Genomic DNA, 14,875 nt, shown 5'->3' on the forward strand with positions numbered 1-14,875 from the left:
TTAATGCTTCGTGGATTCCTTTGCTCTTGGTCTTCGTACCAGCACAGTTTAATTAGTACATTCATTTTGAGAGTGGCATTGTTTTACTGGTGCTCAGGGTGTCGTTCGCCCGGTAGTACCCAAACCTTGAAGATGCGGGAGTTTGAACTTCTACTTGACAGGGGTACTAATACTTACATGTTTACCGATGTTTATACTCAGTAATAAGGGGAAGTTGTGGCGTTACTTGTACTCTCCGGACTACATGCTCACCCTACAACAGTGATGGCCTCTTCAGACTTGCTCAAACAAATACAGGCAGGCAAGAGACTCAAGAAGGCAGAAACGAATGATCGCAGTGCTCCTGCGATTGATACTAAACCCAGTGGAGGCGGTGGTGGTGGTGGAGGCAGGAGCATAGGAGGGGGGGCAGGTGGAGCCCCGTTACCAGGTCACGGTGCAGGCCCTCCTCAGCTAGGTGGCCTCTTCGCCGGGGGGATGCCTAAGCTCAAGCCCGCTGGACAGAGCGGCCTTGGTATGCATCATCCACATCCATCACTGGTGTGACTCATGATATACGTCTTGCAGCAAAAGCTCCCAATCTTGGCAAACCGCCCTCCGTACCGAAGCGAGATGCGCCTTCAGCTACCCCCAGCGCTCCACCTCCTCCAACTCGAGGCCCTCCTAAGCTAGCTTCGTTGTCACATGTTGCGCCTACTCCCCCAGCCAGAGCAGCCCCATTGTTACCCTCGCGGAGCTCACCGGCCCATCCAACTGCGCCTGCTGTGCCATCGCGATTGCAACCTCCGGGTCGTACAGCCTCGCCCCCCGTCCCTCCAGCGCGCGCCCCACCACCACCGGCTCGGACACCATCGCCGGCAGTATCAGCGCCTACACCTCCTGCACGACCTGTTCCTCCTGCTCGGAGTGCATCACCTGCAGTATCAGCACCACCCGTGGCTGTTAGAGCAATCCCACCAGCACCACCAGCTAGAGGCAGCTCTCCCGCGCCGACTCCCCCGCCTCGAAAACCCCCTGTAGCTTCGTCACATACAGGAAAGGTAGCTCCACCTCCACCGGCGCGACCGTCATCGATCGCTGCTGGCGGATCGCCTACGCGCAGTGTACCCCCTGCTCCCGCACGAAAACCACCCATCGGTGGAGGAGCACCTGCACATCCTGCTCGCGTTCGCGCCTTGTCGGAAGTCGAACAGGCACCTTCAGCGCCTTCACCTCCTTCGCGAACGCCGGCTCCACCTCCGTCAGCCCTGCCGCGCCGTCCGCCCAGTCAGAGGTCACAGATTGTCCCAGAGAATACGGCGACAGAGAGCCCGGCCTCTAATGGCCGGACGAACGGCATCGTGAAGCCTCCGGCGCCGACGCGCAAGAGTGAGTGGTCTAATAGCATATAATGTATCATGATGTAGCTCACTGATGGCCCCTGTAGTTCCGTCGCCTCCTCCGCAATCAGGTACGCACACGTTTCCCACAAGTGACTTTCCTCCTCCCCGCAAGTTTACACCGGAGGTGAAGCGGTATGGGGGCGGGCGGCAGCGTGGCAGCGATTATGACCTTTCGCAACTCTAGGTCCAACATGATAATAGTCACGGCTGACTGCATCAAGATGGGATTTGGGCGCTGTGGCGGAACTGAGGTGGTGGGCCGTCATGTGGACCGGCCGGTGTCTGACCCGAGGATTACCAGGGGCTTGTCGTGATGGACGTGTTGTTACTAACACTGAGCGTTGCTATACACGTATGCAGTTTCCCTTGGTTTGGGAGACCTCGACGTCAACAAGTCCTTTCCTAATCATTCGTCCCGTGATATAGCCTAGCAGACAAGAATATTGTTTAATGGACATAAATATTAATAGATTTTACCTTTGCACTCTTGGACGGCTAATCTAACTTTACAACAAGTCGGTGGCGCCGCTGTAACATGTACTAGATGCCCGATGAATAAGTAAGCGCAATGAAGTGAATATAAGTAGAATGCTAGCTGGCAATTGTAACTGAATTAATGTTGCGAGAGTGCCTAGGAACGGGCAAGGTACGGGAGAAATGATAGCTGACACGTAGACACTTTCCGGGCGCTTTATAAAGATGGGCGAGTCGCGTCTCCCGTCTCTTTAGCTTCTGCCCACCATGCGTTTCTCCAAAGTTGCCTCGGCCGCCTCCGCTATCGCCTTCTCTGCCCTCGTTGCAGCAGAGGCTGAGTCCGACGTCGTTTCTCTCACTTCGACCACTTTCACCGACGCCGTCGACCCGGAGCCTCTCATCCTCGTCGAGTTCTTCGCTCCTTGGTACGTGACACGTAGTCTTATAGCCTTAAAATTTCGCGTCTAACACCATTTAACAGGTGTGGGCACTGCAAGGCACTCGCCCCTCATTACGAGGAGGCCGCAACTGCTCTCAAGGAGCACGGCGTTAAGCTCGCCAAGGTGGACTGTGTCGACCAGGCTGACCTTTGCCAGGCCCACGGTGTTCAGGGCTACCCGTGAGTTTTTTTGTCAGTGTTATAGTGCTCCTCGCTGAATTCTCTACTTCCAGCACACTGAAGGTCTTCAAGAATGGGTCTGACTCTCCCTACACTGGCCCTCGCAAAGCCGATGGCATTGTTAGCTACATGATCAAGCAGTCGCTTCCTGCCGTGTCAGACGTCACTGCTGAGAAGCACGATGAGTTCAAGACGGCTGACAAAGTTGTCGTCGTAGCCTACCTTCCCTCAACCACGGGTGCCCCTGCACCCGAGTTCAGCAAGGCTGCTGAGAAGCATCGTGATGACTACCTCTTCGGTATCTCTACCGACCCTGCTGTTGCCGAGGCCAACGGCATCCATCCCCCCGCCCTAGTCCTTTACCGCTCGTTTGATGAACCCAAGGTCGGTTACCCCTACCCTGCCGCCCACGTCACGGTCGACAAGATTGAGGACTGGATCAACGAGTACAAGATCCCCACGCTCGATGAGGTCAGCGGGGAGAACTATGCCACCTACGCCGAGAGTGGTCTTCCGCTCGCATACCTTTTCGTCGACCCCGCTGACGAGAAGAAGAACGATTACCTTGACATTGTCCGCCCTGTCGCCACCAACTACCGTGGCAAGGTTAACTTCGTTTGGATCGACGCCACCAAGTTCGCCGACCACGCCAAGGCCCTCAACCTTGCTGAGCCCAAGTGGCCTGCGTTTGTCATCCAGGACCTATCGAAACAGTTCAAGTACCCGTACGACCAGTCCAAGGATATTCGTCAGACCAAGATCGACGAGATGGTCGAGGACTTCCTCGCTGGGAACCTCACTCCCGAGCTCAAGAGCCAGCCCATCCCCGAGACACAGGATGAGAGCGTGTATACTCTCGTTAGCAAGGAGTTTGAACAGGTCGTCTTCGATGATTCCAAGGATGTCTTTGTTGAGTTCTACGCAACCTGGTGCGGTCATTGCAAGCGCCTGAAGCCTATCTGGGATTCGCTTGGTGATCACTTTGAGAGTGTCAAGGACAGTGTCGTCATGTAAGTTTTCTGGTCGTTATGGTTTCTCCAGCGTGCTGACCGCCTTTCAGTGCCAAGATGGAGGCTACCGAGAACGACATCCCTCCCTCGGTTCCGTTCCGTATCTCCAGCTTCCCTACTCTCAAGTTCAAGCCCGCCGGCTCCAAAGAATTCCTTGACTACGATGGCGACCGGTCACTTGAGAGCCTCATCGCGTTCGTTGAGGAGAGCGCAAAGAACAAGTTTGATATCCCTCCCGTTAAGACCGAGACTGAGACCGAGACCAAGGAGGCTCCTGAGCCGGAGGTTGTCCCCCCTGCTGGCGGTGAACAGGTCGTCTTGGAAGGCCATGACGAGCTCTAAAAAGCGGAACATGTACTATAACTTATATCACATATATTTGCATTTTGCCAGCTTGGGCAGTTCATGTTTGTCACCTTCCGACTAATGATAGTTCTTTCGAATCTTCCATTGCCGTGCTTGATAAGTCAACCATCCCTAGAATTGATTAGAGCGTTGACACCAACCCCCGAGATCGTAAATAGAAAATCATAAACCACACGAGGTGATCTCGATCTAATCGGTACAAGTACACAAGTACAGCACGGTTTTACTGTTTGGTCTCTTTCAGACCGTCCTTCCAGAAAGTGAAATAGGCTAAGTGCTGTGGTGAGTAATTGCGGTAAATGAAGGGTGGCGAAAACACTGACGAGTGACACCATCCTCCCGGTAGTTGAGCAGAGCAACCATGCCGTCTGGGTTCATGCCCTCGCCAATGTACTGATATAAAGGTATGAGAGCAAGTTTCAAGAAAATGAAAACAGAAGACTGACGAAATCGAAGTCCTTGAAGTTGGCAACAATTTTCTTGGCATACGTTTGGGCACCCTTTTCAAATGCCTCAACACGATCAGGGTTGGTCTCCGCGAGCTTGGTTTTGACGGTTTTCATGTAGCCCTGAATGTACGGATCAGGAAGAGTGGGTTAGGCACGTTTCGGAACGACAAGTAGGAGGTATACTTTGAGGTAGGAGAGGAAGCTTTTCTTGTCAAACGAAGTTTGCTGGAGACGGAAGGCATGGACAACGTCGATGACGGTCTTGGCGCCCTCCTCGAGAGACTCCTCAGCCTCCTCAGCGGAGGGGTTGGCGCCTGACGAAATATTGAGGATCGCGCTGGAGATAAGATGTTTGCCGGAAGAAACTGACCAATGTCGACGTTGTCTGCAGAGATGGTGATGGTGCGGCAGTCAACCTCGTAGACGATGTTGTCGACTTCTTTTCTGTGTGCCAGGGTAAGCCTGGGCTTCGCAGACGAGCGGATATGCGAGGACGTACACGGGGAAGGCATCGGAGAAAAGCTCGTCGCCGGAGATGGCGTCTTCGTAGAGAAGCATTGTGAACGGCGAATGTTATTCAGGGGGGAGGGGAGAGGAGTTCGAGAGCGAGGAGTAAAAGTTGGGCTGAGGTCTGCGGTAGGAGATGCAGTTATAACTAGATTTATCGGTACTGGTCGCATAAAATTGCGATCGATCATCTTATCACCCGCGTCAATATTATATATTAAGTAATAAATCGGGGCGGAACACGGATTCGGTGCCTATTACTTACAAGTTTACGATCAAAGGTGGAATCAACTTTTTGTGGCCACGGCTAGCAATAGCGATGGACTACCAGCCCGTGCTCGTCCAGCGACACGCCCGACCCGCTGCTGCAAAGCACTCGCCCGAGTCCCGTCACTGGCGCCAGTTCCGCCACCCCGTCTTCATCAAGGAGTACGCCCCAGTCACGTCCGTCCATTTCTGTCCCTCAAAACCACATCGTTATGCCGTCACTGCAGCCACCCGCGTGCAGATATATGCTCCCCGCACGAACAAGCTTACAAAGACCATCTCCCGCTTCAAGGACATCGCTCGCAGCGCATCCATCCGCAACGATGGAAAGCTTCTTATTGCCGCAGATGATACAGGTCTCGTGCAGGTATGAGCATCCTTTCGTCCCTGCCCGAGAACCACGTCCCTCTCACCGTCTGTACTCACTCCAGATATTCGACGTAAATTCCCGTGCTATCCTCCGCACTCTTGACTCCCACAAGCAGCCTGTTCACGTCGCGGCTTTCTCCCCTCTTGATTCTACACAAGCTCTTTCCTGTTCAGACGACACCACCGTCAAACTCTGGGACGTTCCCTCCCAAGCCGCCCTTCTCACCTTTTCTGCACACACGGACTACGTCCGCTCTGGCCAGGTCGCTCCTCACAACCCACATCTCATCCTCACAGGATCATATGACGCGACGACCCGTCTATTCGACTCCCGCACCGGCCAGTGCGAGATGCTCATGGGCGGCAGCTCCTCCGATGCAGCTCCCGTAGAGCAGACCGCCATGTTCCCCTCCGGTACCGTTGCACTCTCCGCTGCCGGCCCTATCGTCCGTGTATGGGACCTTGTAGGCGGTGGTCGCTGCATACGCGCGTTCTCCAACCACCAGAAGACTGTTACTAGTCTCGCCTTCAGTCAACACGCGACAAGGCTCCTCACAGCTGGCCTTGACCAGATGGTAAAAGTGTACGACGTTTCATCGTATAAAGTTGTGCACACTATGCGATATCCCGCCCCTCTTCTCTGTCTGGCCGTATCTGTGCGTATGCTGCACCGTTCTGCTCACGTTTTTGTCATCTGAATGCCCCTTCAGCCCGACGATACCCTCATAGCGGCAGGGATGTCAGATGGTACATTGTCCGTTCGTCGGCGGCATACAAAAGCGAATGGTACTGAGGATGGCACGCTCGCTTCTGCTCTCAAAGCTGGGACGTTCGACACCTTTATCGATGGCGCCCTCCCAACCCTCGGTCAGGGCCTTTCAACTAAGAAGATCAAGTCAAAAGCGGTTGGAGATCAAGATGAACTACGCATAGAAAGTCGCCGACGGAAGCGTCTTCGTGACTATGACCGGCTGCTCAAGGGCTTCAAATATTCGGCGGCGCTTGATGCCGTTCTGCGTAAGGTTGGTTTCAGCCGTGTCCTTCTGGCCCATGGACTCCCTTCTGATGGCACATTACGCGTAGGATGTTCCTCCCACAACGTCTTTCGCGCTCATTCAGGAACTCGTGCACCGCGACGGCCTCCGAAGCGCGCTTGCAGGGCGTGACGATGTTCTGCTTGAGCCCATCTTACGTCTACTCCTTAAACACGTCGCTGACCCGCGATTTGGCGAGCTCGTCTGTGATGTTGCATCGCTCGTCATTGGTCCGTTTCTCCTCTTACTGCGTGGCTGCCTTAACCGATTACTGAGAATGTTTCTCTCCAGAGATGTATGAGCCTGTACTCGGCCAATCCCCTCTTATAGATACTCTTTTTGTGCGTCTCCGTAAAAAAGTGCAAGCCGAGTTGAGGTTCCAAAAAGAGTTGCGAAAAACTCGAGGAGCGCTTGACATGGTCTTTGCATCTGCCGCTCTTGCCGTTTCATAGCATTCGTGGACGGAATAGCGATGTACTGCGAGGATCGTCTATTCCACATGTATAAAAGTTGCATGGATGCTCCTGGACTGACGTATCCCATGAACAACACTCTGACAACGGGCACGCCTGATCGCCGCTCCAGTCATCATATTACATTACAATCATTCTATCGTAAGTAGAAGTTATATATTATCGACGTTGTTCATCAATGTAGCAACTAACAGCCCTCAAGAAACGCGATGAGGTTCACTAATATTTCCTTTTGTGATAGTTCCTCGGCAGGCTGATCTACCCTACCTTCACTATTTGTCTGCTGCGACGGTGCTTCGTCGAGATTGTCGCGATATATGCGCAAACTTTCGACAATATCTTTCAACGACTGGCTCTTACGTCCAAGCATCTGTGTCATGTGTGCCCGGATCTATTTGTGCATAATTGTGAATTATTGGCAAAACATCACAGCTGGAGGTACGTACACCATCATCTTCCATAGCTACCCATGCGAGGATATAGTCAACTGTCTGGAGAACGAACAGACCTCCGTCTAGCCGGCGAAGGTACCATACATCCTCCATCTCCTCTAGTTCCTCCGCGCCTAGGTCTTTCCGCTCGCGCTCAATCTCACGCTCAATGGCGCGCAACTGAGAACGAGCCGTGTCGCGGATCTCAAGGACACGGTCGACCTTCTCGTAACCATTCTCGACGAACTTGGCGAGGAGGCGAATACGTGCTGGAGTGTCGGAGGGGAGATTCGAGAGTAACGACGAGATGACGCCGAGAATGTGAGATATGTCTTCGGAGCCTGGGGCGGTGTTGGCCTTTTGCTTCTTTGACTTCTATTGAAAACAGGTTAGTAGGTCTGTTTCTCGGGAGAAATGTGTACAAGATGTGACAGGGGCTTACCTTGCCCATGAAGGCCGAAAACAGGGTTTTCAGCCCATACGCCTCAACGAATGTCATGCAAACCTCCGTCCCAGTTGTTCCAGACGTTGCGTAGTCAAGGGTTTTGATAGCTCGAGACTGCGCCTGCATCTTTTCCCTATGAGGACCATCAATTATAGCGCGCCGTGGAGATGGAAAACCACAGACTTCATTATGAGAACCATGAGGTCAACTCCCTCGCTCTCAAGGAAAAGGGACTTGATTCTTGGCTCGGCGAGGGCAGAACATAGCGCGTCAAACAGATTCTCCATGAATTCGGCCTCGTCTGCGTCCCTCGGGTCCATCTTCCGGAATTGCTGTTACAAGAAAAGTATGTGAGCGACAAAGACCACAGATTTATAGGAAGTGTCTGATGTACCGAGAGCACTTTCAGGATGATCTCAACTCCATCTTTCTTGCCTAGCTCCATCCTGTTTGGCACATTATTTTGCAGCAGAATTGATAGGAGTTCGGCAGCATATCCTCTGTTCTCGTCTTGTTTCTTCGCCTGTACACGAGTCAGAAGCCAGTCCATAATCTTCGTTTGAGAAACAAATGCAGTCGAGAGGTCTGGGTTAAAGCCGAGAACGTTCTCAAATACACCTAGTGCGAATGAGACTGAGGTTTTGTAGTTTAGGACCGTGAAAGCGTACCAAGAATATGGAAAACACCCTGCCGGTCTGACTCCTCATCCTCGTTCAATCTCGAGAAATTGTCTACCAGGAGCTCCAAAGTGGAATTATCTACGAGTGCTTCTATGAGCAGCTTGAGTGCCGCCTGGGACTCTTCTTGGTCGTTTTCCTCGTCGCCAACGTCTTCATCGGTGAGTTCGTGGATTACCTCCACGACGTCAATCACGATATCAGCGTTCTCATGACTCATTAAGCCTATGAGTTTGGCCACCGCACCCGAGTTGATGAGCTCGGGGTAGGCGAGAACAGGGGCCTGCGCGAGGGGAAGCAGAGCTTTGATGGCTGCGTCAAGGTCTGCCTCCGAGTCGATGAACCTATGCAGCAGAGGGATGGTCACGACGCACGCTTCAGTTGATGATCAGGAAGAAGCGCACTTTGTTGGGTCGTCCGGGTACTTCGACCGCTGGTCTTGGTTCTTGTTCGCAGCGCGCTCAAAGCGGAGAAGTGTCCGCCGTACACTCGTTATCGAGAGCTCCTCTGGCTTCAGTGTCCATTGAGCGCGTTCCGAGAGCAGATGATCATCCGGACGAAAGGAAGGGAGGTACTCACGTCGTCCTGCACGCCGTCCGTACCTTCCGCACTCTCAAAGATGCTGAGAATCTGCTTCTGCTCAGCTGTAAGCCCACCTCCGTAGAAGCGTCCTTCCTCATCCTCTTCCGCAAAGTAGTCTGCGTCTCCACCCGGCGCGAAACTCGTGTCCATATCAGTGTCCATGCTATCCTCAGCTTCGTCTTCCACTGTCGCGCGCCGCGACTTATGACTGTGCAGTTGCGACGAGCTGTCAGATTTGCGAATATCAGAGTCGTTGTGTATGTCGCCGTTGCCGTCCAGCCTCATCTTCTTGAGCATCTCAGGTGTTGGGTGGTTTGGTAGCTTCCGCTTGCCACCAGCGGGGAGTTTTGGCACCTACAGACGATTAGCGCTCAAACGTGGATTTGTAGGAGACTGAATACTTTGAAAAGATCATCAATGTTCATTGCGAAGGGCTTTGATGAATTTTAGGTGTTGGTAGGTAGCGGATGCTAGTGTTTACTGCACCGAAGTCCAGAATCCTAGTGGGTAAGATGTCGACTTCCCAAGCGCGCGCTATACGTGCTTGCATGTTACATCATGTGATCTACGCACATACGAGTAGATCTCGTCTAGATCTGTCGAAAGTGGACCCATTATCAAGAATCTTATTATCATATGCATGTACTTCGTTCACAATACTGTTAGTTCGGAAGATTTACCCTATGTAGACGACGCCGCCTTGCATCCACCGGCAACAGCATCGTATGGAGATGACGAGTGACCAGTTGCGCAAAGGCATACTAGGTGCACGCCTCGTCCAGAACATTGATAAATGCGTTTATCATAGAGCATTGCATCATTAAGCAGTACTCTTGAGTGCGCCGCAGTAACAGTGCCAAGGCTTACCGTTCTAAAGGTAAAGCCAAAAAAAGGATATCAGAATGATACAGCGCCATACCGCTATTCGTATTGACGTCATGCTCAGTCTCACGAATACATGACTTTGTCAGAATTAGAGCGCCTCGATGGATGGTCTGGACGAACCTTCAAAGCTTCAGCGATGGAAGTTAAGTTGATTAGCATTGGTAAGCAACAAGAGTTTATTACAAGGTTTGTACGGCTACTTCCACTTCACACCCGTTGGGGATGGCAGTCTATCCGTCGGCGGTAGTCATAGATTAATAAGCACATAGTAACAAGCATACCAATCTCGAGCCTAGTAGGGCTTATGTCTGTTCTTCTTCAACTCCCTCTCCAACTGCTTGGCCTTGCGATGCCCAATCTCGACCGGGCGGATTGCATTGTCATCAGCTTTCTTCAATTTGACGGGACGGTTACCCACGTATTTGCCTTAAGCATGTAATTAGTATAGAGAAAGATATCAACTGGAGACCACAAACCATCCATTTCCTTCCATGCCTTCAGGAAGTCTTCCGGGTCAGAGAAGGCAACGAAACCGTACTTGGCCTATGAATTACGGTCAGAACCGATACAATAGCTCGCGAATCAAACTCACCTTCTGACTCAGCCTGTCACGAATTACCCTTGCTTTCTGGAATGATGTATACTGATTGAATGCATTTGCAAGGACATCGTCCGAGACATCGTTGCTTAGATCACCAACGAAGAGCCTGAACCATGCTGAAAGCAAAGGAATGAATGAAGGGATGTGAGAACTCGTTGTTAAACTCACAAGAATTCCATTCCAGCAACGTCTGATCTTCCCAGACCTTTCCGCCGCCTTTGCGTAGAACAGTAGTTCTTTTACCACCTTTAGCAAGCTTACCGCCAGATCCGCCACGCTTATCTATGGCGGCACCAGGAACATAAACACTTTGCTGCGCAAGGATGCCAACATCGTACTCGTAGGCATTTGCAGGTACAGGCGCGTTGTGAGAGGACGAGGAGCCAGCCGCGGGGTACATGGGTCCTTGATAGGGCTGATGGTACGGGTTGACATCGTGAGCCTGTTGCTGCGTGTTGTTGTACTGCTGGTAGTAATTGTTGGAGTCCATGGTCTTAGACAAGGAGTTCAGTAACACAGCCGCTGGTCGTGGGTGGTTGAGAAAGGGTGCGTCGCCTAATAAGGCAAGGGCGTTAGCGGATGATGAAATCAACAACCGTAAATACAACACCAAAAGTTAGATCCCCTGTGGTGTGGTCAACGCCGTCAACGCCGTTCAAGACTCCTCAAGGTAAGCCCGACACGTTTGTATCGCACAAGGACGAAACTATGGTCCACATAGACGCTTCCTGTGCCGATACGATGTCATTTTGCCAGTGGATTGCTCACACACTGAATGGATGGCTTCCTCGTCCTTTAGATGCCGTTCGTGAAGAAGGTCAAGTCAGATGCTTACTTCTCTCGCTTTCAAGTGAAGTACCGCCGCCGCAGGGAGGGAAAAACCGACTGTGAGTCGCACTTAGTCGCCTCTTGACTGACCGGACCTCATATTATGCAGACTATGCCCGCAAACGCCTGGTCACACAGGCTAAGAACAAATAGTGTGTTCGCATCTTTGGCACAATAGCATTTTATTAAGATTTGGTCTAGCAATGCGCCCAAGTACCGTCTAGTTGTACGCTTCTCGAACAAGGCCGTTACTTGTCAAATCATCTACGCCCGCCTCCAGGGTGATTTCGTCCTCTGTGCCGCGCGCTCGACAGAGCTCCCTCGATACGGCATCAACCACGGCTTGACCAACTGGACTGCCGGTATGTCGTCTGTTCTGCCTGAAGATAATAACTGACATCGGGCCAGCTTACGCCACTGGTCTCCTGTGCGCTCGTCGGGCTCTGGCCAAGCTTGGTCTCGCCGATAAGTATGAGGGTGTTGCCGAACCTGATGGCACCCTTCAGCTCACCGAGGAGCTGGATGATGAAGATGCCCCACGCCCCTTCAAATGTTACCTTGATGTCGGTCTCAAACGCACCTCCACCGGACACCGTGTGTTCGGTGCAATGAAGGGCGCCAGCGATGGTGGCCTCTTCATCCCCCATTCTGAAAAGCGTTTCCCTGGCTATGACCCAGAGTCCAAGGAGCTTGACGCTGAGGTCCTGAAAAAGTACATCTTCGGTGGCCACATCGCTGAGTACATGGAATCGTTGGAGGAGGAAGATGACGAGCGGTAGGATATGGGCTATCTAATCTCAGCGTAACAAAGCTGATAGGCGATTAGCTTTAAGAAGCAGTTTGCTTCTTACCTTGCCGATGGCGTTGGCTCGGATGACATGGAGGAGATCTACACCAACGCATATGCCGCTATTCGTGAAGATCCTTCCTTCAAGCCTACAGACAAGACGACGGACTGGAAGGCGGAATCCCTCAAGCACAAGACGCCGAGACGCACGTATGAGGAGCGCAAGGCCGCCATCCAGGCTAAAATCGAGGCTTTCCAGGCCACCGGTGGAGCGATGGACGAGGATGAGGATGAAGAGTAGACGCTCTAAACCCTCGCATGCTTTTACCTTTCATGCATCAACTAAAACTAGGTTATTATACAACCAATCTATGATGCATACGCTTTCTACTCTGCTTTGTGTGAACGATGATAATGCCATTAGCTTTGGGTTATGGAGTTCTCCACTACACTGTGAAGCCATGACACTAATGAAGATGTGTCGCTCTTGTATGTGTCAGTGCCAGTGGTTTGTGTCCCTGAGACTTTATCCAATCTAACCGCAGTCGATTGGACTGTAAGATCTGAGCCAAAGAACACACGGAAGTACCTAAACATACAATTAGGCTAGTAAAACTAGCGGGCTGCTTGAAAACGTACAAGATACATCCATCCCATCGACCAACGGTCTTACCGCTGACAGGATCCACAAACCATGTTCCATTGACGCTTTCAGACGCCTGTGTCCCTGCATCGCACATCTTGTTCAGCAGGAATTTCTCAACTTCATCCATCAGGAGCTGAGTGAGCTGAGGTATTGAGGCAATGGGGAGAGTGGCAAGAGGTAGGTGAGAAGTTAATGTTGATGGGGAGAGAAAAGTGAACCGTAATGTCTGCCTGTGAACATTTGGTCAATCTCGCGACACCAAGGATGTTAAAAAATAATAAATCCTACCTCTGGTCGATCCGAAGGATGGCTTCACCCCCTACCCTTTGTTGTCCAGCTTCGACAAGGACCTGCTCAATTAGTTGGGCACCGCTCTCGCCAATAGGTTCGAACCGAAGGGCGACGGGAATCCCAGCTCTGGTCAGAGCCTTCTGCAATTTGGCCAGTTCGCCATAGACTCTGTCGCAGAAAACCTGATACTGAAGGAAGTCAATGATGGGTTGGAGCACGGTAGGACGCTTCGTCATAGGACGATTCAGGTGAGTCAGTCCGATACGATGTTGTTTGCGATGGCTGTGTGCAGCTAGAAGTTGAGCTTGTAGAACTGATGATATGAGGTCGCATGTCGCCGCAGAAAGCTCATCTTCGGACTTCGTGGTGCCAGTTTGCTCTATGTCTTCAGAATCAACCTCCAAAAGAGTCATTTCATGCTCAAACACAAGCATAGGAAGGCACCTGTTACCAGAGTGAAACGAAGTTCTATCCCTTGAGCAGCATCAATGGCAATGAGGCGTTCGGAGACGCGGGCTGCCGTCGTTGGTAGATTGCTGGCTTCTTGTGTAATGGCTGAGAAGATCTCTTCTTCGAATACCTCCCGCTGGGCTGCTTCCAGTGAAGACTCAATGGATTTGTTGTCTGAAAATAGGACAGTGCTTCGCGAAACCTTTTTCTCTCCGGCTGAACTTGTCGTATGAAGTGATACTTGCATCCGGGTATGACTGGAACTGGGGAACGACAACTCCTGATAGTCAGCTTCCGAAGACATAAAGGCTATGGCTCTTCTGCGAAAATGGGACGGGGCTGTACACTGGGTAAGTCGGTTACAAAAAGTCAGCAGGTCGAAGCCATACATTCCTCAAGTCCAAATGAAACCAGGAAGTCTTTCGACGTACGGTCAGCGCCTCTGCCTGTATTGGCGCCAAATGGAAGGGGAGCAGGTATCAAACCCCAATTTGCCCTGCGAATTTTGAGAGCATTAGACCAATATTGTTCTGAATTTTGCCGGCCGCGTTCCAGACTTTCGGATGCATGTTTGAACGAAGATGCTGCCTTGCGTAGAGCCTCATCCTTGCCGCCAATTGATAACTGAGAATTGTAAGCCTCGACAGAGGGTAACGGACCAGGTTTTGAGACAGTACTGTGGGTCAAAGCAGAAGGTGGCAGGGTGGTGGGGGCTGCAGGCTGAGGTTGTGTAGATTGGGGTAATGGACCTGTGGGTATTGGGGAGGAAGATAGCAGCAAAGCTAGTAAGTCTCTTGCGTGTGTCATCTCTCCCAATGCGACGCTAATTGCTTATGTTAAGCTTGTATAGGAATCAACAGATGAGAAATTTTATCTCACTATAGATGAGGAGCGAGTTCCATTCGCATCTTGTAGAGTTCTTCTGCAGTCATGATATGATTGGAAGCTTCCTCTTCCTCCTTGCCATCGCTCTGGTCGTCATCCTGAGCAGGGTCAACTATGCCTGCAGCACGATGGTGAAGAAATTCGTATCCTCGCTCAGCAAATATACGTGCTATGTTCTGTCCTGTAAGACGCGTCGGATTTACTTCCCTGTGGAGTTGGGAGGGCACACTGAATCATGCAATTTTAAACTTTATAAAATGGCATACAGTTCATAAACAGGATTGCCTTGCAAATCGATGTCAAGTAAGGAAGGGATGCACTGGCCATCTTCGTCTTTATAGGGTCTTTCGAGAGTAAGCTTGGTTTCTTTCCAAGATTCGTCTCCCATCTATGTTGCGAAGAATAGGAGAAGGTGAA

At 51.6% G+C, this 14,875-nt stretch overlaps 8 protein-coding genes across 8 annotated transcripts; 4 read left to right on the top strand and 4 right to left on the bottom strand.

The window, feature by feature from the left end:
* Positions 1-264: 264 nt before the first annotated feature.
* Positions 265-1,566, top strand: CONPUDRAFT_92856 (uncharacterized protein; the record flags this gene model as incomplete). Its single annotated transcript, XM_007775221.1, has 3 exons — positions 265-514; positions 568-1,368; positions 1,427-1,566. The coding sequence occupies 3 exons, from the start codon at positions 265-267 to the stop codon at positions 1,564-1,566; spliced, it is 1,191 nt and encodes a 396-aa protein (XP_007773411.1).
* Positions 1,567-2,122: 556 nt separating this feature from the next.
* Positions 2,123-3,941, top strand: CONPUDRAFT_168731 (disulfide isomerase; the record flags this gene model as incomplete). Its single annotated transcript, XM_007775222.1, has 4 exons — positions 2,123-2,281; positions 2,338-2,475; positions 2,529-3,485; positions 3,536-3,941. Coding segments are annotated over 4 exons (1,546 nt in total), but the record flags the coding sequence as incomplete, so codon positions are not given.
* A 133-nt stretch (positions 3,942-4,074) lies between these two features.
* Positions 4,075-4,858, bottom strand: CONPUDRAFT_64095 (translationally controlled tumor-associated; the record flags this gene model as incomplete). Its single annotated transcript, XM_007775121.1, has 6 exons — positions 4,075-4,121; positions 4,175-4,244; positions 4,298-4,420; positions 4,484-4,614; positions 4,671-4,744; positions 4,800-4,858. 6 exons carry the CDS (start codon positions 4,856-4,858, stop codon positions 4,075-4,077), a joined length of 504 nt encoding a protein of 167 aa, XP_007773311.1.
* Positions 4,859-5,126: 268 nt separating this feature from the next.
* On the top strand, positions 5,127-6,929 carry CONPUDRAFT_158177 (WD40 repeat-like protein; the record flags this gene model as incomplete). The annotated part of the gene is made up of 5 exons (XM_007775223.1): positions 5,127-5,441; positions 5,506-6,099; positions 6,154-6,465; positions 6,527-6,707; positions 6,769-6,929. The coding sequence occupies 5 exons, from the start codon at positions 5,127-5,129 to the stop codon at positions 6,927-6,929; spliced, it is 1,563 nt and encodes a 520-aa protein (XP_007773413.1).
* Positions 6,930-7,137: 208 nt separating this feature from the next.
* Positions 7,138-9,421, bottom strand: CONPUDRAFT_64275 (DUF1716-domain-containing protein; the record flags this gene model as incomplete). The annotated part of the gene is made up of 8 exons (XM_007775130.1): positions 7,138-7,341; positions 7,397-7,756; positions 7,824-7,959; positions 8,010-8,158; positions 8,221-8,444; positions 8,495-8,847; positions 8,908-9,014; positions 9,095-9,421. Coding segments are annotated over 8 exons (1,860 nt in total), but the record flags the coding sequence as incomplete, so codon positions are not given.
* Positions 9,422-10,112: 691 nt separating this feature from the next.
* On the bottom strand, positions 10,113-11,118 carry CONPUDRAFT_130560 (RNA-binding domain-containing protein). The gene is made up of 4 exons (XM_007775224.1): positions 10,740-11,118; positions 10,563-10,687; positions 10,447-10,513; positions 10,113-10,396 (listed from the first exon to the last, which is right to left on the bottom strand). Exons 1-4 carry the CDS (start codon positions 11,059-11,061, stop codon positions 10,263-10,265), a joined length of 648 nt encoding a protein of 215 aa, XP_007773414.1. The 5' UTR covers positions 11,062-11,118; the 3' UTR covers positions 10,113-10,262.
* A 75-nt stretch (positions 11,119-11,193) lies between these two features.
* Positions 11,194-12,632, top strand: CONPUDRAFT_110873 (60S ribosomal protein L5). Its single transcript, XM_007775225.1, has 6 exons — positions 11,194-11,241; positions 11,371-11,458; positions 11,509-11,551; positions 11,601-11,761; positions 11,808-12,174; positions 12,226-12,632. Exons 2-6 carry the CDS (start codon positions 11,371-11,373, stop codon positions 12,485-12,487), a joined length of 921 nt encoding a protein of 306 aa, XP_007773415.1. The 5' UTR covers positions 11,194-11,241; the 3' UTR covers positions 12,488-12,632.
* Positions 12,633-12,653: 21 nt separating this feature from the next.
* On the bottom strand, positions 12,654-14,846 carry CONPUDRAFT_64576 (uncharacterized protein; the record flags this gene model as incomplete). The annotated part of the gene is made up of 6 exons (XM_007775153.1): positions 12,654-13,062; positions 13,121-13,502; positions 13,568-13,912; positions 13,963-14,396; positions 14,453-14,665; positions 14,725-14,846. The coding sequence occupies 6 exons, from the start codon at positions 14,844-14,846 to the stop codon at positions 12,654-12,656; spliced, it is 1,905 nt and encodes a 634-aa protein (XP_007773343.1).
* Between the last annotated feature and the right edge of the window lie 29 nt (positions 14,847-14,875).

Source organism: Coniophora puteana (genome assembly GCF_000271625.1).
Source record: "Coniophora puteana RWD-64-598 SS2 unplaced genomic scaffold CONPUscaffold_14, whole genome shotgun sequence".
In the NCBI taxonomy this organism is placed as follows: Eukaryota; Fungi; Basidiomycota; class Agaricomycetes; order Boletales; family Coniophoraceae; genus Coniophora; species Coniophora puteana.

Excerpts from the sequence above, each read along its gene's own strand:
- CONPUDRAFT_130560 (XM_007775224.1), bottom strand. The coding sequence starts at position 11,061 with ATGGACTCCAACAATTACTACCAGCAGTACAACAACACGCAGCAACAG. Across the intron at positions 10,688-10,739 it reads GTTGCTGGAATGGAATTCTT|CATGGTTCAGGCTCTTCGTT; the intron begins GTGAGTTTAACA and ends CTTTGCTTTCAG. Across the intron at positions 10,397-10,446 it reads GGCATGGAAGGAAATGGATG|GCAAATACGTGGGTAACCGT; the intron begins GTTTGTGGTCTC and ends TACATGCTTAAG.
- CONPUDRAFT_110873 (XM_007775225.1), top strand. The coding sequence starts at position 11,371 with ATGCCGTTCGTGAAGAAGGTCAAGTCAGATGCTTACTTCTCTCGCTTT. Across the intron at positions 11,552-11,600 it reads ACACAGGCTAAGAACAAATA|CAATGCGCCCAAGTACCGTC; the intron begins GTGTGTTCGCAT and ends GATTTGGTCTAG. Across the intron at positions 12,175-12,225 it reads GAGGAGGAAGATGACGAGCG|CTTTAAGAAGCAGTTTGCTT; the intron begins GTAGGATATGGG and ends ATAGGCGATTAG.